The 25,024-nt window shown below is 37.0% G+C and overlaps 2 protein-coding genes across 5 annotated transcripts in view; both read right to left on the bottom strand.

Moving 5' to 3' along the window:
- Positions 1 to 1,585: 1,585 nt before the first annotated feature.
- On the bottom strand, positions 1,586 to 9,080 carry tuba5 (tubulin alpha 5). The gene is made up of 5 exons (XM_028010140.1): positions 8,961 to 9,080; positions 7,064 to 7,289; positions 6,002 to 6,150; positions 4,259 to 4,939; positions 1,586 to 3,113 (listed from the first exon to the last, which is right to left on the bottom strand). The coding sequence occupies exons 1-5, from the start codon at positions 8,961 to 8,963 to the stop codon at positions 2,826 to 2,828; spliced, it is 1,347 nt and encodes a 448-aa protein (XP_027865941.1). The 5' UTR covers positions 8,964 to 9,080; the 3' UTR covers positions 1,586 to 2,825.
- A 1,322-nt stretch (positions 9,081 to 10,402) lies between these two features.
- Positions 10,403 to 25,024, bottom strand: part of klhl12 (kelch-like family member 12) — a 62,144-nt gene continuing 47,522 nt past the window's right edge. Inside the window, exons 1-12 of one of the 4 annotated variants that reach the window (XM_028010136.1) lie at positions 23,583 to 24,105; positions 21,976 to 22,202; positions 19,845 to 19,998; positions 18,490 to 18,707; positions 16,804 to 16,953; positions 16,572 to 16,686; positions 16,382 to 16,488; positions 14,747 to 14,942; positions 14,475 to 14,633; positions 13,489 to 13,587; positions 13,235 to 13,421; positions 10,403 to 11,218 (exon numbers count right to left, since the gene is read on the bottom strand). In XM_028010136.1, the coding sequence (XP_027865937.1) occupies positions 11,092 to 11,218; positions 13,235 to 13,421; positions 13,489 to 13,587; positions 14,475 to 14,633; positions 14,747 to 14,942; positions 16,382 to 16,488; positions 16,572 to 16,686; positions 16,804 to 16,953; positions 18,490 to 18,707; positions 19,845 to 19,998; positions 21,976 to 22,202; positions 23,583 to 23,640 (1,797 nt within the window). In that variant the 5' untranslated portion in view covers positions 23,641 to 24,105 and the 3' untranslated portion in view covers positions 10,403 to 11,091. Of the gene's footprint in view, positions 11,219 to 13,234; positions 13,422 to 13,488; positions 13,588 to 14,474; positions 14,634 to 14,746; positions 14,943 to 16,381; positions 16,489 to 16,571; positions 16,687 to 16,803; positions 16,954 to 18,489; positions 18,708 to 19,844; positions 19,999 to 21,975; positions 22,203 to 22,281; positions 22,558 to 23,582; positions 24,106 to 25,024 lie in introns of those variants that run through there. The other 3 variants (XM_028010139.1, XM_028010138.1, XM_028010137.1) reach the window with 3 other exon arrangements.

The raw sequence follows: 25,024 nt of genomic DNA, 5'->3' as shown, positions 1-25,024 counted from the left end.
AACATGTCAAAGAAGTCAGTTCAGTGGATTCAGTCAGTCAGTCTCTTCCTGTCCTTTCAGACTGACTCCATTATGTTCAGGTCAGAGCTCACCATCTGCTGCTGTTCATTGTTCTACCTTTTGACAAAAACATTTACTACTTCTTCCTTTGATTGCTCTCTTAAGGAGTCGCCTCCATCTCACCTCTGTCACATCTGTCCTCTTTCACCACAAAAACCTTCTGTTTTTTCTGCACATGCATTCCTGACTTGAAACTTTAATTTAGCCTTCAAACATTATGTCTTTTTGTTGGTCATCTCCAAACTATATAAGCAGCCGATCTCACCATTTTAACTAATGAACTGGCCTTCTGTCAACCATCTCCATACATATTGTGATGACCTTCCAATTGGCTTCACTGTAAACTCCTTCTGTGGGGTAAAACTTGCACTTTATTGACATTTGGCTATCTAGTGTTGACGGCATTCATTGGCATCGCTGACCAACATGAGTAATGCACTTTAAAAGGGAGTAGCATCATTTAATACTGTCAAAACATAGAAAATCCAACTTAGAGTATATTTACAGCAGGGGAAAATCTCATGTTAAGAAATACATGGTTTTTTTTTTTTGTTTGTTTTTAACAAAATCACAGATGGTATAGTACTTGTCACCTTTAATGATGCCTTTAAAATAGGGCTGTCTAAAGTTTGACGGTTTAAAGGCCAAAATCATTTTGGACGAAAAAGATCACATTTCCCTAAATGCAACAGAGTGGATCTTTCTGGAAGGTGGGTTTCTTATCACGTCTGGCACAAAACTACAACAGACTTTCAGATAAATAACACCATACCAATAGGCATATGAGATAGCAGTGATGGTTTGGGGTTGCATTGCTGCTTTATAATGACTTGCTGTGATTGGATGAACCATGAACTGAGCAAATACTACATCCATGGGAAAGTATGAAGGGGAAATCTTCTGCTGACTAAAAAGAACACAAAGGTCCATCTGAAACTCTCCAATAAAATGTCTTGCTAATTCCCAAAAGGCTTTTTTTGGGGAAAATGCTAAGATGACTAAGAAAACCAAGGAGGGACTTTTTGGAAAGTGTGTATATAAGTCCAAAATTCGAGGGTCAAGATGTGGAATCATCTGAAACAGATTGCTCACATCCAAAAACTCTCCAATCCAGCTGAAATGCAACAAATTTGCCAAAAAGGGAGGATCAAATCCCACCACAGAAATGTAAAAAAAGACTCATCGCCACTTACTGAAAACACCTGACAGCAGGGTGGCATAACCAATAACTGGATTAGAGAGAAATTACTGCCCTCTTTTTATTGTGGTTTGTTTGAATTTTATTTTAGGATCTATGTTATGTATGACATTTTATAATTTATTATCTTTTAAAGTGTAAACTAGTAAATCACATCACATCTACAAATGTTGTGGTGTTATGTTTTTGTTTATACTCATCACTTGTCCCCATGAAAAATAAACAGTAAAGACAGAAGAAAAGAAACAAGGGAAGCATTTAACACCCACACCTAGGAAAACAAATATGAGCAGTATAACTTTCTTTTAATAAAAGTTTCCTCTTCTGTTAACAGAGGAAACTGTGACATAAAACTGATCATAACAAGAAACATTCTCTTTTTAACTAATGTTTTTGGTCTTGATTTAACAAGTTTTAAATATAGTCAAAACCAATATATGCTCTTGTTTAAATGAGAATGGTCATGTCTAGAATGGTGTTTTTAAAATGGATGCCACCAGAGGGCGCTAGGGTGCCTCAGAAAGCTAGAGGCAAACAGAAAAATTTTATATCTTTTAATCACAAATTCTTAATAATATTTTTATCTTAAAATATAATCTATTTTTAAATAATTTAAAAACACAAGTTAAAATCATTTATTTAAATGTTTACCGTTCTCATCTTTCTGATTGGCTGCCATTTAAAGTTTGAAGCTGCTTTGGTCGTTAAGCTAGCAAGCCCGAAATGGAAAGGTCTATGCAAAAACCGTAAGAACTCATGGCCAACTAAAATTAGAAGGTATGAGGCAGCATTTATGTTAAATGAATGTAATAGTTATTGAATAGGGAATATATATGAGAAAAATTCATATTTCTTTAAATATTTTGTAGCACTGTCTGTGGGTTTGCAAAAGGGGTGACCCCCACCAGAAGCTAATTGTGTTTATGGGGCTGTATTGGAAAACTTTGGAAACTCTTGATCTAGAAGAAAGAGTAAGAAGTTATAAGGGGGATGTATTTTAAAATCTTATCACGAGGGAAACTGCTTTTGCATTATTTTCTTAGCCGTGGCAGATAAGCGCTTCCATAAGAGTTTTTTCCCCTCATCAATAAATAAATTCATCATTAAAAATAACTTTTTGTATACATTTAAGTTGAATTAGTCTAAAATTAGTCTTGTTTGACAATTTAAATGTGATATAAAAGCAAAAAGAAGAAATTAAAAAACAGAGGTGGTACATACTTTCCCCCTCAAAAAACAGATTTAATACCAAAGTAATGTGTAACAGTGTTGTAGGTTTTAAACTATGAAGTATCTTGTGTGGTTTTAGTTAAAATTTTCTAGAATTTCTGAATGAGTCTTACAATAGTGGGATTAGAGGTAAATGATGAAGCTAGCACCTTCCTTAAGCAGCATCTAATTGTGTTCCTGCAAAACAAATTTAATTTCAGTTCATTTCAAAGTACATTTAAAATCCGGTTTCATTTTGTGCCTTCTCAAACAACGGGCTTGGAAAAGTAACACTTTACAAGGCTCTAATATTTTCTATTTAGCTCCAGCTTGGAAAATATTTAGAAATATCTGGATATTAAACTTCTTCATCTTCAGAGTCGGAGCTCATCCGACCCAGCTCTTCGTAATCTTTTTCCAAACAGGCCAGGTCCTCTCTGGCTTCGGCAAACTCCCCCTCCTCCATGCCTTCGCCCACGTACCAGTGAACGAACGCACGCTTGGCGTACATGAGGTCGAACTTGTGGTCGAGGCGGGACCAGGCCTCAGCGATGGCGGTGGTGTTGCTCAGCATGCACACCGCCCTCTGGACACTGGCCAGGTCTCCGCCAGGCACCGCAGTCGGAGGCTGGTAATTAATGCCCACCTGTGGATGGGAAGACAACATTTACAAGAGATCTGGAGTCACATTTCGGATATTTATAGTGGTGAAAGGTTCTTCCATGTTTCTTGATAAAGAACCATAATTGTCTAGACTCAAGGTCTAAGAGTTTCCAGTCCTTCAAAAATAAAAACATGAAAATTAATGAGTTTCCAGGCTTTGAAAGAAGGACACAAGGAAATAGGACATAAAGGACAGGAAGCAAGAAAAAGAAGGAAAAGGGAGGACTCAATGCAAGGAATGGAGGTAGGATAAAATCAAGAAAAGAAAGGATAGAATAATACAAGGAAGGACACATGGACGGTAGGACACATTGAAGGAAGGACAAGGTAGGAACGGAGGTGGGACAAGAATGGAAGGACGGGGAGGAAGAATGACAAGGCAGCAATGGTAGTAGGACACAACTAAGGAACAGAGGTAGGACACAAAGAAGGTAGAGTGAAGAAAAGTAAGAATGACAAGGCAGTAATAGAGGAAGGACACAAGAAAGGAAGCAACAATGCAAGGAACAAATAGAAGTAGACCAGGAAGGAATTAAGGTTGGACACAAGGAAGGAATAAAGGTAGGAGACAACAAAGGAATGAAGGAAAGATGTCTACCTTCATTCCTTTCTTGCAACAAGGAAGGTATTGTTCCTTGCAAGGAAGGAATGCAGGTAAGTCAAGGATGCAAGGACACAAGGAAGGAAGGAAAGAATGAATGAAGGAATGCAGAAAGGAAGGATATAGCAAAGAGAAGGAAGAATGATACAAAGCAGCAACAAAACTCCTTGTGCCCTACACAGATGGCACATCCTACACAGGGTACAAGGAAGGAAAGAACAACACAAGGAAGAAATGGATGGTGGACACAATGGTAGAAGGACGTAATAAAGAAAGGGAGGGTAGAATAAGAAGCCAGGCAGGCAAGAAAGTAAAAAGGTACAAAAAGGAGGGAAGGAATGAAATAAGGAAATCAGGTGGGATGAAGGAAGCATAAAGCAAAAAATGAAGAGAAGAAATGAAGAATACAAGGAAGAAAGGGCATAAAAAGGAAGGACAGACAGAGATGAGACATGGAACAAAGTTGGGAAAGAAACAAATTTCCATACTTTTTGTTTTATTTCTAAGCTTAGTCCTGTGGAGCTAACCTTAAAGCCAGTGGGGCACCAGTCAACAAACTGGATGGAGCGTCTGGTCTTTATACTAGCTATGGCGGCGTTCACATCCTTCGGGACAACATCCCCTCTGTACAGCATGCAGCATGCCATGTACTTGCCGCGACGAGGATCACACTTCACCATCTGATTGGTTGGTTCGAAGCAGGAGCTGGTGATCTCCGCCACGGTCAGCTGCTCGTGGTAGGCCTTCTCAGCCGAGATGATGGGCGAGTAGGTAACCAGCGGGAAGTGGACGCGTGGAAACGGGACCAAGTTGGTCTGGAACTCCGTCAGGTCAACGTTGAGAGCCCCGTCAAAGCGAAGCGAGGCGGTGATTGAGGAAACGATCTGACCAATCAGCCTGTTGAGATTGATGTAACCGGGAGTCTCGATGTCCATATTGCGGCGGCAGATGTCGTAGATTGCCTCATTGTCCACCATGAAGGCACAGTCAGAGTGCTCCAAGGTGGTGTGGGTGGTCAGGATGGCGTTGTAGGGCTCCACCACCGCAGTGGAGACCTGGGGTGCTGGGTAGACGGCAAACTCCAGCTTGGATTTCTTGCCGTAGTCCAGTGAGAGACGCTCCATTAGGAGGGAGGTGAAGCCGGAGCCGGTGCCCCCTCCAAAGCTGTGAAAGACGAGGAAACCCTGCAGGCCTGTGCACTGATCCGTCTGAGAAGATAAAGGCAGTAGTTGGTAAAAAGTACGGCCAATCATTCAGGAGTATCAGTAGGTAAAATAAAAGACTTGAACTTTTTCACATTTTATCTTGTTGCAAACCTCAACGTGACCTATATGCTTCCTTGAACAGGTTTGGATAGGTTTATGGGCTATAAAATACTTGTTCATTACATTGTTTGCTCTAAATTATTGTTAGGCTGCATTCACACTGCAGTCTGAAGTGACCCAATTCCGATTTTTTGTCAAATTGGGTTTTTTTGCCGTGGCCGTTCACTCTTCCAAATATATGCAACCTGTATGTGATCTCCAGTGTGAACGGGCAAACGACCTGAAAGTGTCCCGCATGCACAGTAGAGGGCGCAATAGCATCTGCATTCTCAGTGTTTTGCCAATCGCCATAAAAAGAAGAAGTGCTCAGCAGAAGTAAACATGGATGCTAAGGGTGGAGGATAGCTTACACATTTGAAGTTATTGACCAACCGGAGCAGCATATTAACAACTTAATCCTCATTACAGTCTGTCATGGTTGTTTGTCTTCCTGCAGAATAGTGATGTTTGTCGAGTATCAATGACGTTCAGGTCAGATGAATGTGACCTGAACGTTAGGTCACATTTGAAATGGATACGAATGGGATACCCAAGTGGCCTGGGTCGCATTTGAAAAGAATCCGACCTGTGTTGTTCAGACTGTCATGAAAAGATCAAATACAGGTCGCATTACTTTTAAGCAGTTATGAGACAAAGTGGCGGAACCTTATACTGCTGCCGTGCAAGTTAACTCAGCAAGTTGTTGCTAGGTAACCAAAGAATGAATGAGTTGCTAGGCAACCTAAGAGTGAGTGAGGTAGGTGATGCCACTAAGCTTCCTTAGCTGGCTAAAGCCTTTCCTCTGCCTACATCTTCCAGAATGCTGCGCAGTTCTACAAAAGGAGTTCAGTCAATATTCTATATATTGAATATTCTATCAAATGTATTATCTATTGATACTGATCACGTGTCTATTACAAAGTATCGATGCATTGTCCAGCGCTACTCCCACATTTAATTACTGACCATTTTCCGGACGCGCTCCATGACTCCATCGATGATTTCCTTCCCGACGGTGTAATGTCCTCGAGCGTAGTTGTTGGCCGCGTCCTCCTTTCCAGAGATCAGCTGCTCAGGATGGAAGAGTTCTCTGTACTTCCCAACCCTCACTTCGTCTGGAGAGAAAAATTAAATACAGAAAAGGCAGAATCTAACTGGATGTCTGTTTTAGTTTTCATTTCAGCTGGCTGCTTTAACCATGGGTAAATGTCTGCAAAAAAAAACTCAGAAAATTTCTACAAAAAAATATCCTGTCACAAAATCCAGTCCTCAAGGTTTTGTGTCTCGCAAGTTGTTTATTCAGATTTTATAGCAGAAATGTTTAAACTCTCAAAATTTGTCTTTTTTCTTGACATATAGGATTGATGTTTTCACTTCAAAAACAATGTCTTAGCGAGTATTTTTGGTTTCTAATGCAAATATCTCAGTACACTTGAAATTAGACAGAACTAACTTATCTGTTACTTTTCAGCAAGATATAAGAGCTTGTTTTAAGTAAATAATGCCATAATATTGGTGAAAACGTACTAGTTTCATTGGGAGATTATTAAAATGTTATAAGTGAAATAATCTGCCTATAGAACTACTGTAGTACTTTTTCTATCAGTATTAAGGAATAATTTATTCCAATATCTTGCTGAAAAGTTATTTATAAAAGTTATTTTTGTGGGTCCCCAACAGCATCTCGCTTTGGGCCCTCACAAAGCTAGAAACGGCCCTGGAGAAGACATCAAATGTGGGCTTTTTGAGCTACTTTCCCTCAGACTGACTTTCAGCCAACAAAATCAATTAATCAGAGAAATTTTAGAGGTTTATTTTACCAAGAACATTAAATAAACATAGTAATCTCTGAAAATGTGTTGTAGCAAAGAACTAAAACTTCAGGTGAGAAGACAGAAAAGAGGAAGGGAAAAAATTTCCTGTCCACGATGTATTGTCTTCATGACAGAAACTTGCAAATCAGACCTTTGGCAGGAAGTGAAAATTAAAATTAGTTTAATACTTTTAGGACTGTAAGGATCTGCTCACCGATCACTGTGGGCTCCAGGTCGACGAAGAGCGCTCTGGGAACGTGACGACCAAAACTCCCAGTGTTGAAGAAAGTGTTGAACGGATCTTCACGGCAATTTGGAGCTACAGGACCGTTCAGGAAAACGCCATCAGGACCGACACCATGCTCCAGGCAGAACAGCTCCCAGCATGCATTTCCAGTCTGAACGCCTGCCTGGCCCACATGGATGGAGATGCACTCTCTCTGTGGAGGAAAATGTAAAGAAGATGAATGTTTCTAGCAGCAACAAACACAGAAAAAACAAAACAAATCAGTCACTTCCAACACAAACATTTAAGAATAAGGATATGAATGGGCAACTAATAACTGCTTCATAAGCACCAAAAGATGAGTAATATACAAAAATAAATAAAACCATGTGTAGTCCTGAGGAAACAAATATACTAAATATTAAATCAAGGTAAAGAAAGGTACAATAATAACTAAAATGTTACAATTGTCAAAAGTATTTAATGTGAATTATTTTATTTAAATACTTATATAATGTAATGTAGATAGAATTATTATACATTTTATGTATATATAAAATAAATTGAAAAAAGGAAAATTGTTTTAAATGATAATTTTCTTATTTATTTGCATTGTGTGGTTGGATTTAATTAAAATAAGCACGCAAAGAAAATTTAAGCGGACATTACTGAATATTTCTAAACAAAAATGTCAAATGTACCAAAAATGTTACATAAGTAAGAGTATCACACTACTTTAAAAATATTTTTGCTCAAGTAAAAGTAAAAAGTAGCGACCCATGAAATTACTCAATTAAGAGTAAAAAAGTATTTCATAAAAAGGTCACTTGACTGTTTCATCATAGCACCTGATTTTATACTGCATTTAAAAATGTTAGATTAAAACAAAGTCTTAAATCATGTGCAAATTCTGATACTTTAACAACAGAAATAAAAAAAATATTATAAACTCTGACAACACTGTAAATTTAGGGAGAAAGAAACACTTCAAACTACTAAACAAATATTTACAGTAGGTAGTGTGTGTGTGTGTGTGTAGGTTATATGTTGTTCTAACTTATAACCTTGTCATGTGTTAGAACAAGGTTAGGTACTTTTTGTGACAATATATAGTACTTACTGGATTTTCTTGACCTTCAAATACATAATAGAAAGTAACAAGAAAAACAAAGCCTGTGTATAAACAAGAGGTCCCACTCTACCATAAACTCTAGGTGTGTTTTCTTGTCTGATGAATTTTGGTTAAAATATGTTTGTTGATGATGAAGTTACTCACAGTGAGTAGAGTATTCAGAAACTTTATTCAAGTAAAAGTAAAAAGTATTGTGTTCTAAAACTCCTCCTAACTGAAATTGTTTTCAAAAAAGTTACTCAAGTAAATGCAACTAAGTACAACTAGTTACCACCTCTGATTGGAACTATATAAATAAACTGAGTTGAATTAATTTTAGATGGGCCTTTTCGCTAATTTATGTACAAACATTTTTAAGTTATAAAAACAAATGGCATTCAGTAATTTGGATTACAGTAAAAAAATTTAAAAAAAGTCGAGCACAGACCAGCTTTATTACAGCAGTCTGATGTTTTTCTAAGCGCTTCCAGCAGTCGTGTTTCAACATGCTGAGAATTTATTGTCATCTCTGGAGGGAGAACATCCCATTAGATGATTTTTCACTGTTGAATGACATTTGTAAGATAAACAACCAGACTCAGAAGGATTAAAATGTAAAACAGTTTTCTCCTCAAACTTGCACATTCACAAGTAAAGTGTAGTTCTGGTGTCATTACATTTTCAGATTGGATAAAATATGACATATTGCAACCAGGTAATTCAGTGAAAATAAACAGAAGAATGATGCATTTAAAAAACATTTTTTTTTCTTACCATGTTGATTGATCCAGGTGATGAAAGAAAACTATTTTGCAGACAGTGAAATTGCCCTGTAACGTCCCGGGACGCGTCTCATCCTACTCGGCGCGGCGTTGTGTGTCGTTTTTTATTTTAGGCTTCAGGAGGAGGGAGCAGACGGATGGAGGGAGGGAACGACATCATTCCACTTCTCACACACAAAGCGCCGTTTTGGTCGCGTTTAAGGCTTGCTGTCACTTGCAGACGTCAGGAAAAATACGCAGAACTTCGCTTTTGTTCGTGGAAGTGTCTGAAACCTTCATTCATTATCAAACTTTGCATCAGAAAAGCTTGATGGACGAGAATCAGAAAAAAACAAATATCTGAATTTAATGTAATAGTTTGGAGTTTCCGTTAATCTAAACAGTTATAAAAAATATGGAGTAGTAACTTTTGTTGTACTTATATTAAAATAACAACGTTATGGGAAAAGAAAAAGAGTCGTAGCTCTCAAGTTGTTGAATACTTAACCAGAAAATCATTTTTACAGTTTATTGAAGACTTATCGGAGCTCAAACATTAAATGTGGAGTACCACAAGGCTCAGTGTTGGGGCCTAAACTTTTTAATTAGGTTCCAACATTAATTGGGACTTAATTAGTGTTGGGACATTTTATGTTTTAAACTCCACATTTAAACCTAAACCTTTTAATTTATATATTGATGAGGTAGATTGAGTATCAACTACATATTTTTATTTGCTGCAACTTATTCATTTTGCCTCTTTTGGGGCAAAACCTTAGAGAACTTCAATGCTGAGAAAACTCGCCAAGTCCTTTGAAAAGAAATTCATTGTTGATCTTGACTAGACAAAAGGTGAAGAAATAAGCAAATATTAGGTCTATTTGTAAGGCTAATGTATGAGGTAAGTGAAACTAGAACAACTTAAGAAATAATTCCTCAAAGACTGGTGTATCTAAGAATGATCAATACAGACGACAATGTTTCTTGATATTATGCAATATGGTTGCAAAAACGGATTGAACCTTAAGAAGGGGCAGTTATTTTTGAATTGGAATAAAACAAAATGTATGATTTTTGGTATTCATACATACATAAATTTACCCTTTTTACCCCCAAAAAAGGTAAATAAGATGGTAGCAGATGAAGTTTCAGAGAAATCTGTCAGAGGGCAAACTGACAGATAGTTCACAGCACTTGCAGGTTAAAAATAAAAATTTCATGTGGATTTTACCAAATTAAAATGCTTGAGAACATTTTCTGACAGTGTCTCCTCAGAAACCCAACAAAAACACTTATCATTTAAAACAAGAAATAAGAAGGGAATTTGTGCTATGACTGTATGACAGTTAAAACACTGAGTAACTGACTTTGTGAAATGCACTGACTGTTTAAGGCTGTTTTGAAATGTTATCCTATCTGACTGTGAATCAACAATGCAACATTTTGTCTCCCAAATCTATCATTTGTGAGAACTTTTATTTTGCTTTCCAGACAACAGTGACATTCAGGCTTTGTATCCTACACGTCTGTCTAAATCTTTAAAAAAATTACATGCATCTGATATGTAAGACCTTGATCTCTCAATGTTGCCGAATAGGAGAAAAAAACCCAACTAATTAAAATAGCACAGTTCAGTCGTTTTCTAAACCAATATTCATCTCAAAATATAACTTGAATGAAAGAAATAAACCTTCTGTGTCAAAGCGATTTCCATCTAAAAGTCCCATTTTCATTATTGCGCACTGATGAGCATGCATATGCTGAATCAGTTCACTCCATAATAAGACAATGTAATATCAGTCAGATGGGAGGCAACGTGTTTGATGCAGGTGAAAGTTATAAGGCAAATAGCAGCAGGAGTCTTAATCAGCTCCACAGTTTTTCTTTTGATGGGTAAAAATATATTGCACTTCTGAAAAAATAATCTCACATGTGACAACAGACACCACTGCAGACTCATGTAAGTGGAGATGGGCTCCTTGAAAGTGACGCAAAGTCTCAATCTCTGTAGCGCAGTCCCAACCCTCTGCTTGCATATTCTGGAAACTTAGCATCCTTTCCTTCGTGGTTCTGTTAGTAGTGACATTTTAGAAAACGTCTAGCTGCCTGTCCTCCTGTGTTCGTCCTTCTTCTGGACCAGGGGGTTACTTCTCTCGCAGAACGCAGACTCCTGCGTCGCACCGCTGGGTTGCCATGGAGGTGACGACCTCCCAGGAGTCAATAACCGGGTCGTAACATTCGATGCTGCTGAGGAGGGAGTTCCCGTCGTATCTAGGGGAAAAACAGAGGGACTGAGTCTCCAGTATGCACTCATACTTTGTTTCTGAAAATGTCAGGCAGTAACAGCTCTGCATGTAGTAAATGAACACCCTGAAAAATTGGACTATTTACAATTTATTTAGAATTTAACAGTGAGGCAATTATTTTCTTTATTAGTCTGGATATTGTCTGGATATTTTTAACTTAATAAATTGAATTGCCATTTGAAAACTTATTTTGTAGTTATATCTTTGTTACGTAATTTTAATATTTCTGTTTAAATGTGACTTATTATGCTCCCTTGAACAGGTTAGGCTAAACAAAACATGTTCATTACATTTTTTGCACAAAATAATTCTTAGATAATGAGATTTCATTGTCTCAGAATGAGGTATTTTTAAGCCGCCAGTTGCTAGGTGATGGGCTGGGCTCAGCATGGGTTGCTAGGTAACGGCATTGTGACTTAAGAATCAGGAGTTTTTTTGAAAGGGCTCACTTTCCAAGCAACAAAAAACATTAAATTATTGACAAACAAAAATGGCTGGGTGTTTTTAGAAACAGTAGAGACACAAATAGAAGCACAAAACTGTAAAATGTAGGTTGTAAGATGTTTTTTTTTTTTTTTTTGTTGAAACCAGAATAAAAATACACATATAATTTTCTTCTTGCTGTCTGAAGTTTAAACTTCAAACTTCTCGTTTTAAGCCAGTTACAATGACCAAAATTATTTCTATTTCCTAATGATAAAATAATAAAAGAATACAGATTTATTCATTGTCTTCAAAATCAGAAGTTTACATACATTTCCTCAGTATTTGTCAGCATCGCTTTGCTTCATTAAAGACCCTGTATCATAATTGAGAAAAAAGTAGAAGGAAAGACCTAAAATACATGAAAAAGTACATAATAAATTACAGTTTAGACCTTCTCTGTTCAATAAAGCAACATGCTCTGAAAATCTCAGCTGTAGTATGAACCTCTAATAAAACACAGAAATACTAAATAGTGAAGAAAACCCATTTATTCTTAAACCATTGTGAAGTTCCGCTTGGAGGAGGCTTGTTTCTTTAAGTACTGTAGACAAAAGGGGTGTAAAGACTTTGTTTGAGCTTCAGGGGTTGTGAAAGCTTATATGGTGCAAAAAATACAACATGTACCACCCAGCGTGACTCTGCTCTGTGATTTGACTAAAGCCAAACTAATGTCAGTATAATGTGGAGATATTAGTTGATGCCTCCAGTGTTGGCGCCTCGCAGTTGAGAGCAAAATTAATGTTGGGAATCTTTTACATCCAAGCAGGAACAAGGTCAGTCTGAGCACAGGTTATCTGATGAAAAAAACCACTACTACAAGTCATTTATATAACCCCCTCTCGCACTAATAATATTAAAAAACACATTAGATTTACTAAAACAAAAAACATAACTAATAAGCAATGATGGGAACCGCTAACTAAAACGTTAACCCTAAAGCGCTAATAATAAACATGAGTTCCGCTAAAGCGCTACACCAGCACATTATTTAGTGGAAGCTAATGCTAAAGCGCTAACTTCAATTCAAATTGTCTTCCCTTGAAGGCAACAAACCTCACGCTCCAGCGTATTTTTTTTTACATACATGTTCTACAATGCCTAATATAGTGCACATTTATTTTTTGTTTCTGTACAATTCTAATTTGAAATACAGTTATTGGAAAAAAAGAGACGAAATAATAGAAAACAGAACTGTTACGCTAGCAGTCGTCACCCGCTTCAAAATAAGAGCATAAATATAAACAGCTAACTACTTGAAGAATTCAGATATTGAACTTTATTCAACTGATAGTAAATTAGCGTTTTTAGAATTTAAACATAAACATTAACTTATGGGAAGCTAAGTGCCCTAGATGTTTTAAAAGTTAGCAACAGCCCCAACTAGAAAATTAACTAGCGGAAATGTAGTCGCCACTGCTAATAAGGTGAAATTAAAAAGGACAACTAATCCCTCCCAAGTTGAGACGTATACAGAGGGAAGAACGTTTAATCTCACCCGGCGATGGCGTAGAGTCGTCCTCTGAGGACAGTAGCTCCTACGTAACACCGTGGCGTCGTCATGCTAGCCACAGTAGTCCAGTAGTCTGTCCTGATGTTGTAAACCTCCACCGAGTCGAGGTGTGAAACGCCATCAAACCCTCCCACGACATAAATGTGGTCGTTAAGTAGCGCCACACCAGCCCCTGAAGACAATTTGGATGTGTCAGATGAGGAGTAAAATTCATGTTTTAATCTGTTTTCATAACTCACCTGACCGCTTCGTGGCCATGGGTGTCACACTGGTCCAATGACCCGTGTGTGGGTCGTATCTTTCCACTGAGTTTAGGATATTTAGTCCATCATAACCACCTGGAAAGAGAAAAGCTGCTTAGATTAATGTGATCTATAACTGGTTTTATTTATAACAACTTTATATGTTTCTAAAGCTGTATTGTCTTTACTCTTTTTCATTTTATCATATATTAAAATGGATCTGGATTTTTTTCACTCCAGTTCCACAGCTTTGCAGCTGTGCATGGGTTGTTTTTAGAAGCAGTAAAGACCCAAATGGAGGAGCAAATATGTGTAAAATGTGAATTTTGCACAATAGGTTCCGCTTTAAAAATTAATAAAAAGAGAAAACACATTTTTCTCCATCTAAATATAATTCAGGTTCTGAGGAATTACCTGCATTTCAAAGGCAAACAATATAAACTCCTGTGGTGTAAGAAAACATTTTATGAAATGGTAATGGTAAAAAGTAAATGTACTGAACCTATATAGCGCTTTTCCAATCATTTTGACCACTCAAGCATGTAGAGGATGTTTTATATGCGAATGGAAATGGTTATGGGGATGTACTGCCGATCTGACATTTGTACTTTTATGTATTTTTTGTTTTCATGTATTTATTTATGGTTACTGTCCTTTTGGATGAGCTTTAATTGTTGTATTGCAGTTTTGCCCCTGCTTCCAAGACAAATTTCTCCTATGGGAGACTAATAAAATTATCTTATCTTATCAAAACGCTTTACACTAGAGTCACATTCACCCATTCGCACACACAAACACTCACACTGACACGCAGATCGGTAGGCAATTTGGGGCCAAGTGCCTTGCCCAAGGGCACACTGACACGTGACAGGAGGAAGCTGGAATCGAACCTACAACCTTCCAATCACAAGACGACTACTCTTGTGATGACTACTCTACCCACATAACTACAGTTGCCCCAGGTCTAGGGATGAACACCATACCTAGACAGTAGATCAGCCCACTGGCCACTACCAGGCCAGCGCCTTCTCTAGCAGTCTGCATATCTCCCAGCATGCTCCACTGGTCGATATTGGGGTCATATCGCTCCATGCTGGTGTGCCGACGGCTGCCATCGAAGCCACCGGCAACATAGATCATATCTGTTGAAAGCCAAATAATATAACTGCTGAGTAAATAAATTATTGATTTTTTTATTCCTGAAGCAGATTATTTAAAGAATTATCTTGATGGTAAACCACCTGAAAATATTTACCTCCCAGGGTCGTGGCCCCAGCGAGGCCGCGGCGTACATTCATGGTGGCGACGGTGTACCAAACGCCGTCTTCGTCCGCGGTGTAGTCCAGGCACTCCACCGAGCTGAGCCTCGACCGACCGTCGTAGCCTCCGATCACGTAAACTCGGTCGTGTAGCGACACAGTGGCAACGTAGCGCCTTTTACGGGCGATATTCTGGTTTGGATACACAAGTCAGCATTAGGGATACAAGTTATCGATTAATAAGTTGATCTTAAGTTGATTGGGTTAATCAATTGATAAGTGGACATTTTCTTTAAAATTTTATTTTTCTCTTGTATCAAGAAGGCTGACCAAGTTTGCATAACATGAAGGGCAACATTTTTCATAGTATGCTGAATTTTAAAAAATATATATAAAATTTAAGACTATTTTGACTCAACTGTATTAAATACTAACTGAATAAATTTAAAATTATGTTTTTTCCACATTATTAAATGTAGATGTATTTATTGCATAGCAAAACTGAAACTTCTTAGGTTGCTGAATAGAAAAATAAAAGATGAAAAGAATAAAATATGTCAAACACTTAACACCTCATTAACAGAAAAATGCTCAAGCAGAAGTACAGCCTGTGGCGGATCCGATGTTAAAACTGCTTAGTGAAGTTCGTTAACTGACGACAGTCTTCAAAATCTACCGTGTTACTAGAATCATCAGTTTTTCTGCGATATTTTGTTTTCACATCCTCGCCTTCATAACACATTAGTAACTTTTTAAAGCCGTTGACGCACTTCCGTTTTGCTCCTGCGCTGAATACGCGCTATTAATGTTAAACTTGAGGAGTTTTTTTTTAAGTGTTTATTTTTCAAAACAGAACCGCATCAAATGCTTTTTCCGTCTCACACCGGACTCTGTTTGGGCCATTTCTCTTTACTTGGCTTCGCCATCTTGTATCCTGTATCGACTGCTCCGCTTAAAATCACCAGCGGCGCCCTCTGCTGGATGGCGGCCAAACTACAACCCTAAAAGAAGATCTAAGCGGACGCTATCAGTTAATCGATCGGAACTAATTTTAATATAATAATTACATTCAATTCAAAAGTACTTTAATGATCCCAAAAGTAAATTAACAGTTGTTATAATTAATTAATTCAGATTCTTCAAAGAGTTATTTTAGATGGTGAAGGCTGTTGGCAGGAAAGAGCTCTTGTAGCAGTCTGTATTACAGCAAATCTGAAGACGCCTCTGACTGAAGACAGTTTCATGAAGAGGATGGTCATGGCTGTCAATAACCTTCTTGATTTTATGAAGAATTCTACTTTGCATCTTCATCTCCAGAGGTTCCACAGTCGTCCCCAGAACAGAATCAGAACAGAACCAGCCTTCTTTATCAGGCTGTTGAGCCTTTTTAGGTCCCTGGCTCTGATGTTGCTGCCCCTACAGATGACGCTCTCAACAACAGACTTAGAGAAAATCTGCAGCATCTTGTTGCAAACCCGGAAGGATTTTAGTTTTCTCAAGAAGTACAGCCTGCTCTGTCCCTTGTTATCGACGGCTTCAATAAACAAACCATTAATCATAAGTCGATTAATTGTTTACATCCCCCTGAGAATTAAAACATCAAGCTGCTTCTTCAAAATTTTAACACTCACAGGCAGAAAGCTCCATTCCTGGGTTTTGGGATCATATTTCTCGACTACATCTATTGGCGACTGCTGGCTGCCGAAGCCACCTATAACCAGCAGGACTTCTTTGGCACCTAAGAATGAACAGTGTGATTAAAATGCTTGAAAATCAGAGACGTGCACTTAAACAAATTGCAGTTGAAAACAGGATTCCTACCTAATCTGGCTTGTGTGCGAGGACCCTGCATCTCACTCCTCAGCTCCGGTCTTAAGTGGAATTTTTTGGCCTCATCAACGAGGTCTCGACAAGGCAGACTACATCGAATGAGAGGCTAAAACATGTGAAAACCTGTTTAATTATGGTGTGATAAATGCTTCAGCAGGAGATCTTTCATCTGACGCTGGGTGCCTGATTACACAACAATCTGTTTGTAGGTCGCCTGGCTCACCTCAGCGTCAATGACATCTGTAATGTAGCGGGGGGTAAGGAGCGGCATGCGGACAAACTCCAGCATGTCTGGGAGGTAGGGCTCTCGCTCTTTCCTGTTGTGCTTCACCCAGTTCAACACGGCCTCAAACACAGGCTCCTCTGAATCCACCTGGACACAAACAACAGCAGAACATCTTAAAGGAAGAAGTTTAGAGAAGCTGTTCCACCGCAAGGAGCTGAATGTTGAGTAATTTTGCATAAAAACGAAATGCAGTCATTTACACATAACTTAACAACGCAAAAAGCTAAAGTTTGTTAAAGGTGACGTATTATGCTTTCTTAAACAGGTTAGGATGGTTCTATGAACTATTAAATTTTTGCACAAAATCATTCCTAGATAATTAGAGTTTAATCTGCTGTCTTATGGCCTCTTGTCACTTTAAATGTAAATAAGCTGCTGCTGGCCACGCCACCAAAAATCAACATTTACACTCGCATGTGAAAATGGCTGCAAACAGATGCGTAATTATACAACCGTACATCTTTGAAAAGCGTTAGAAGAGCCTCCTGCACAACCAACAGGAATGCAGCGAGTGGTTTCTGGATGGTAAGTCAACAACAAAACACTTGTCTTTTCCAGCAGCTATTGTACAGCATATATAGCGGTAAAACCAGCTGACCAAACGTGCTGCAACTCTGCGTGAGTTGCTCGGTAACGGCGCACTACTCCGTGTGACTTAACACTAGTGAGGTTTTTGAGACGGCTCATTTTCCAGACATCAAAAAGCTTTAACTTATTGCCTGAAAAACAGCTGGGTGTCTTATTTTTATGTGTTTGGACTGTTTTTAGAAGCAGTTGAGACCCAAATGAAAGTATAAAAATGTGCAAAATTTATAATTTGTCAACATAAAGTTGAAACACAGAGAGACTATCAGCTTGTGTCTTTACCTCTAGAATTTTTTTCATATTTTGTCGCATTGCAACCACAAACTATTTATTCATTTCACATTCACACGTTGCTCATGGTAACTAACTGTTAAGTTAAGGTCTGACTTTTTCTCTTTCTCTAAAATCTTCATATGAAGCAGATTTTCTCTCTCACACAGATTGTCTGTAGATCTTCCGGACTGCCGTAATTTCAATCATTTTCTTGCACCAAGAGAAGCATGATCTGCTCATGTAACAGTCCAATCAGCCAAAGGTGAAACAAGCCCTAAAATCCTCAAAGATGACAGAGTCCGCTTTGACTGAGTGCAAATTATCCGTGACTGCGTTTTCACATGTGTAGTCTAGTTTTCTCTTAAAACCAACAAAAATCCCAGGAAAGATAATTCAACACAATTGATGATCTATAAATCATCCTGTGGTAATAACTGTGTTTTCATAAAACAAGGCATGTGGTTGGGAAACAGGAATTTCCTGAGCACAAAGGCAAACTTTAATCAGGTTCAGTCCTCTGCAATTTCATTGTCAGGCCAATCCACAAATCCAAAGATGGCGGGTGGATGGTAGGAGGGGAGGTGGGTAGTGGTGAGATTAAAGCGAGTTGATACTTGCTGTTCACTTTTCCTGCACAAGTTCTTGACAGATAGTAAGAAAGCTGCAAAAATCAACTAAATTTGCACTACGTCAACAATATTAGTGCAGGTTTTTAACACTTAAATGCCCAGCAGAACAGAAACCTTGCTATTGAAGCTGTCCTACCTGGATTTCATCGCACTTTATGAGCTTCTCCACTTCTGTCTGGCTCAGGAGCATGAACTCCTCGTGCTGAACCACCTCGGAGAAATGCTTCTGGGAAAAGAGCTCTGCGGCCTGCATCAGGTCGAGGCAGTTGTGAGTTTCGGCGAAGTCCCGAATCCCCAGGCAGTTTGACGGATCGAGCTGAGACTCTAGGAAGTCGCAGCACGCCCTTTTCACTCCTGAGCAAAACAGAAATATGTTTGCAAATAAACAAGAGTCATTACAGATCTCTGCTAGGGCTGAAACGATATACGGATTAATCGAATTAATCGAATTAATCGATTAGTGAAATAATTGTCAACAAATTTGGTAACTGATTTATCGTTAAATGGACTATAAAGATTTTTTTTTTTAAAGCCATTTGGTGAAAAGAAAAACAGTAAACAAGCCAAAACTGTATAAGAATAAATACATTTTGCAATTATCTCACTGTACAATAAAAGCTAAATCATTGTTCTGCACAAATCAGTCCAATTTTGCACAACTGCACTGTGGCACACTTGCTGTACATATATTTACATATACATACTGTATCTGCATTTTTTTGAATCTTTGCAAGGTCTGCTCTAAGCTGCTTTTTATATTGACAGCATGTTATATTTTATTTTTATTTTATCTTGTCTACAATTGCTACTCAGTGGTGGTTGTTGTGTGTCTTGTCTCTATGCTGCTGTAACTGCAAAATAATTTCCCTGCTGGGATGAATAAAGTAATTCTATTCTATTCTAAAACACCTTTATCTATAAAAATGTTTTAGCCAAAACTCCTCAAGTTGTATCGTTTTAGCTTTACTAAAGTATTATTGCGTTGTTTTCAAATTTAAAAAAGGAATTTGATTGTTTATTTGAGTGTTTTAATGTATTTCTAATAATTTATAAAAAAAAGTCTTAAGTGGTTAAGTTAAAAATCTGTAGAATAATCGGATAGATTAATATACTGATTATTGCTGGAATATATCAATTAATCTATTGACAAATTAGTCGATAAAAAATCTGATTAATTGTATCGATAGATTAATCGACAGATAAATCTATCGATTAATGAGCAAATGACTTAAATCTCGAGTATGGAAGTGCAGAGATAATTTAATTTTTTTAAAGTGATGCCAAGTTTAATCACTATCACAGAGAAATCTAATTATAGTTTCAAGCCACAGAAGTCCTACCACTTAATTACAGCTGAAGAAACTCTCTAAACCTTTTCAATCGCCATGGGAAATAGGAACTGAGGATAACCTGTGCAGATACTAAAAAGGCAATCTGTATCAAATAAACTTTGAAATTAAAGTGGAACAATCATCCATGAACAAAAGGTACCTTTAAGCTGAAGCAGACATGCTGCAGGGAGCAGCTCTTGCACATTTTCCACGGTGACAAGCACCGTCTCTGTGTACACAAAGTCCAACAGGATCTCCATAGTTGATGCCGTGAGTCCCTGGATGTCGACAAAAGATTTCCCCTTTTCTGCAAGCTGCAGGTTTACAATGAGATATAACATTAGGAGGTTAGTTTAACTTATTACCAAAAGATCCACACACACCTTAATGCTCAGTAATATAAGTCCAACCCCATTAACATTTGGCTAAATGCAACTTGGATGTTGACTACATGCATTTTATTGGCTTAAACAAGCTTCTGCCACATTTGACCACACTTTTCACCCAGAATTGGTAGAATTTACATTTGTATTTTGAGCATAATCTTCAAATGTTCAGTTTTGTCGAGTTCATGATTTTCCAAAAGCTTTATGCTAGCTTGTGTAGAAACCTATTCTACAGAAACTCATATTTCTTACCATGATTTAAGCGTGTTAGGATTAAAATGATTACTCAAAAGTGAATAAAATGTGTACAGTTTGATAATTTACAGTTTAAAAACTCTCATGCATAAGGATTTTAAATATTAGAGATTATACAAAGGCCCTCTAGCAAATTTGCATATTTATTTATTAGATAGTTAACAAGGTTTTGGAGTGTAGTTATATAGGAGTTGGAATAGAAGCACAGTTTAATGACCTCACTCGTATTCTTTTAGTCTTTATTGTTTTTGTGGATAATTTATCGTTTTTATTTTTGAAGTCAACAGTCAAACCTTAAGAAGATCCAGGCTGTTTTTTCTTTTTGTGATCAAGTAGATTGCAAGAGGAGAGCATCAAACTTATGGCTTCACTGATTAGGAACCAACAGCTTGGTTTATTTTTTTCTATTGCAACTTTTAATGTTTGTTTGGGATCGTTATCCTTTTTGAATATCCTTTTAAATTTGTTTGAAAAAATTAAGAGAGAAGCATAAGAAACAAGCCAGGAACTACCAAGCCTGACGCCTGCTGCAGCAACACTGACATTGTCATCAATGAAGGAAGTATTGAATTTTTGAACAAGAAAACGGGTCCAGTTACAAATGTGAGACATTTGAGTTTGACTGAAATGCAAAGCCACCAACATGAAGATGAAAAAATACCTCCTGAGAGATTTTAGGGTCAAACTATACAAAAATGTATAAATTTCACTTCACTGATAAAAGTATGCTCGGAGGTGTCAAGATGAAGTATTGAAAAATACGAACTCGGTTCCAACTTTAAAACATGGGGATGGCAGCATCATGCTATGGGGCTGTGTCACTGACAGTTGTACTGATAGATAGATAGATAGATAAATCTTTATTGTCATTGTCACAAGGACAACGAAATTTAAAAGGTGCCATCAGTCAGTGCATATGCTTAAAAACAAAAAATAACTGTCTCACAATTCACACACAATGTAAGAATTAACAAATAACTGGTAAAAAAAACAACAACAACAAAAACCAACAAACAAACAAAAAACTAATAAATAAAAACAGCCACAATCTCACATACATCATTTATGATGATTAATGGTTGTTTAATGTATTGCAGAAAGTAAGTGGAATAATGAAGGAAGTCCATCAACAAAACCGTTATTGTAAATAAACTTTCTAAACCCACCTTAGCTAAAAAAAAGAAAGTTTTTCATTTGTTTCTGAAAGGAAATCAAACTTCATTTACATAAAAAAAATGAAGAGCAGTATAAATAAGTCGGAACTTATTTATACCGTTCTCAATAATAATAAAAAAAAATCTTTATTGGCCTCATAGCAACCAAACCCTTATCCAGTTATGCGATTTAGTGACACAAATCAAATTTGTGGGGGGGTAAAAAAAAAATTGGACCTAAGTCGCTGTTTTGTGAACGGAGCCTTACTGCTGACCTGTATGTTTTTCTTTCTTTGTTTTGGTTAAAATCAAATATGCAATACAAGATCTATCAAACACGGACATCTTTCCAAAGCATATTGTGAATAACGATGTGTGAATAACGATGCTCTCTCACACTCCATTCTGTTTAAATTTATCATAACTTTTTTCTGCAGTTTTGCCTAGTTGGTGCGCAGCCATCATGTTTCTTTGTAACACAGAAAAACATTTTCACCTCGCTGGTGAACATGGCACAGAAATAGTCGCTGCAGGCGGCCAAGACGATCCGGTGAGCCGGGAAATCGGTGCTGTCCACCCTCAGAGTGATGTCACAGAGCGTGTTGCTCTTGCGTAGAGAGTTCATTGCATTGAGGATGGATTTGGCGTGGGAATTCGTCATGATGTCTTTGGGAGCCATGCTGCCACCGGAATCCGTCAAGGATCTCAAACTACCACAGGAATCTGAAAGAAAACCAAAGGAAAATGATCAGAAAAGATGAATTAAAACTGAACCCAACGCTACAAAACTAGTTTAACATACCCGGGTTTTCCTTTAGAGACATTTAACCTGTGATATACAGAAACATTCATCTTTTAGTGAATGCAATAGATATAATTTTTGTCTGTTAGACCTGCATGATATTAAAAAATCTTCAATATCAGTTGCCAAACATGCCTATTTTATTCTTCCCTTTCTTTATCATCTGTGCTTTTAGCATTTGAGTTTGGTGTAAGAACTTTGTCCACTTGGCTAAATATTATATTAGCATAAAAATGCTAAAATTTGATTAATCTCAAAATTTCCTAATTTTTTCTAGAAAATGTCCAACTTTTCAAACTCAGAAATTGTCTTTTTTTCTAGAAGATTTCTGAAGTTAATGTCACAGTTTTCTTTCTTTTTTTTTTGTTTAGAATTTTTTTTTTTTTACTTTTAGAGCTCAAAAATTATCTTTCTTTTTTAAAATATTTTTTTAGAAAATTTCTGAGTTTTTTAAGAGGAAAATTTATTCTTCATCTTCGTCTACAACGATTCCAAATTCAGGAAACATGGAGTCATTGAGTTACGGCCGGTTCTCTGAAAAGACCAAAATTGAATGATTCAATTAGTTAGACTAATAACTTAGGACTTTTTTTTTTTGCATAACCCAAACTGCAAAAATTAAAGTAAAAACATTAATTTACATAACCAAAACTACTCCTTGGTATTAAATTAATAATATTTAAGTTATAAAATCTAGACACACATTGATACACATGCAATAAAGTGAATTCATCAGCTTACATTGCAGAATAGGTGTACTATAAATAAAAAATAAATAAAACAAAAGCAGTAAGAGAATAACAAAGATTTGCTATATCAGGAATGGAGTCAAGGCCGGTTCTTCCAAGACAAAGACCAAGAAAAAAATCAGCTTGAGGTCAGTCTTGAGCCCTCCATCCCTGCTTTGAATACATTAGCCAACAATTATTGCACTCAAAACAGTTATTTTTGATATATTAATGTTGCACATACTGTACTTGCACTGCGATGATGACAATGTATTTGCAATATATTGTGCAGCCCTATATCTGATATTACATTTGCAGAGGAAAATCCAACCAATTTGAAAACATAGAAATGATGTTTATACAAGTTACAAGAATTGTTAGTTGTTACAACTGTACTTATTATATACAAAATAAGACTGTTTAGCATCCAAAATACTTTTAAAAAACTACAAAATCGAACTTATTCATAAAAATATAGAGAGGATTACTTCCTACTCATAATTCCTCTAGTGAAAAACTATAAAGATTTTTTTCACTCCTTTTTGCGTGCGGGTTTGTTGAGATACAACTTACCGTTTAAAGATCTGAACACTTTTTCCACCACTAGGAGGCAATAACTATAGCTACACATGAGCTAACAGTCTGCAGCAGTCAACGACAGCTGACGGCTAACGCCAACGCCAGACAACAAACGCAGGAAAGCACAGCGATATGAAGAGGGCTGCACGGCCCAGGAAGACAACACAAGAAGCGACACACACAAACAACTTGGCAAGAATTTGCATAATACCTGTCGTGGCAGTAAGGCAGATTCAAAGCGCCTAAGCTAAGTTGCTTTGCTAGCTAACGTTAGTAGCACCAAAGTCCCCCCCCAGCTCTTGAAGGCTGTCAAATTAGTCTAATCTGTCATGGCCCCTGTCAACTCACACCACGTTCGGCCTCGTCGGGGACGTAAACGTCTACAATTTCAGATTAAACTCATATTATTTCGGACACGATCTTTATATACAAACTAAGCTGCAGCAGGTCACAGTTCGACCACCAGAAGAAACAGCAGCAGCAGCAACGACTCCTCAGATGGGACGTAAACAGACATAGAGATCGAAGAATAGACGTCGCATGAGCGTCAGGGACGGACGTAAACGTGGCCGCCATATTGTGGTAGGCACTTTTGGTGAAACAAAGTTGTGCACGTTTGAAAGATCTATTGTAGAAAAAAAATATAGGAGGAATACATTTTCTACAAAAGTTTATAAAAAAAAAACAAAACATGGAAATTTCTGAGTTTCCAAAGTCCAAAGGTAAAAAAAAACAAAAAAACTTTTGAAACTCAGAAGTTTTGAGATTTATCTCAGAAATGTTCTGTAAAAACAACAACAAAAAAACCCCCAAAAGAGCTATTTCTGAGTTTAAAAAGTAGAATATTTGCTAAAAAAAGATAAAATTTTTTTTTTTTTGGATTAAGCTCAGAAAGTTTTGAGAAAAAATATGGAAATGTTTGAGTTTCCAAAGTTGAAACTGAGAACATTTCCAAAAGTCAAACATTTTTGACTATGGAAACTCAAATTTTGAGATTAATGTCAGAAAGTTTCTAGAAAAAACATGAACATTTCTGACATTTTTTCAGAAATTTTTCAATTTTCCAAACTTAGAAAGTTCCTTGTCTTTTTCTAAAAAAATTCAGTCATTAATTAATGAGTTTTTGGAGGAAATTTACTCTTCCTATTATTTTAGTTTTATATACATTGGCTCTAATTCAATAATATATATACACACTTACACACTTAAAACAATTAAGGTTGGTCTTTTTTATAAAACATATATATTTTTGGATTGTCTTTTGGGGAAGTAGGAGTACATGGGAAAAAGTTGCCTTTGAAAATCAGACAGGCAGATTTACTTCCTCTTTTATAATCTTTTCTTAAATCTTTTTTTCCCTTTGGCTTTTGAGTCAGCTTGACATGTTGGTTTAATTTGTTAATTGTTGTTTTTTTTATTTGTCTTATAATTATTTT

Source organism: Xiphophorus couchianus, chromosome 24, assembly GCF_001444195.1.
Source record: "Xiphophorus couchianus chromosome 24, X_couchianus-1.0, whole genome shotgun sequence".
Lineage (NCBI taxonomy): Eukaryota > Metazoa > Chordata > Actinopteri > Cyprinodontiformes > Poeciliidae > Xiphophorus > Xiphophorus couchianus.
The sequence above is the reverse complement of the archived record's forward strand: the minus strand, read 5'-3'. Positions and strand labels throughout refer to the sequence as shown.

What these genes read in the sequence shown, in the direction of transcription:
- tuba5 (XM_028010140.1), bottom strand. An exon ending in CCTGGAGCCCACAGTGATCG is followed by an intron (nt 6,151 to 7,063) that starts GTGAGCAGATCC and finishes TTTTCTCTCCAG; the next exon opens with ACGAAGTGAGGGTTGGGAAG. An exon ending in GGTGCCCCACTGGCTTTAAG is followed by an intron (nt 3,114 to 4,258) that starts GTTAGCTCCACA and finishes TCCCATCCACAG; the next exon opens with GTGGGCATTAATTACCAGCC.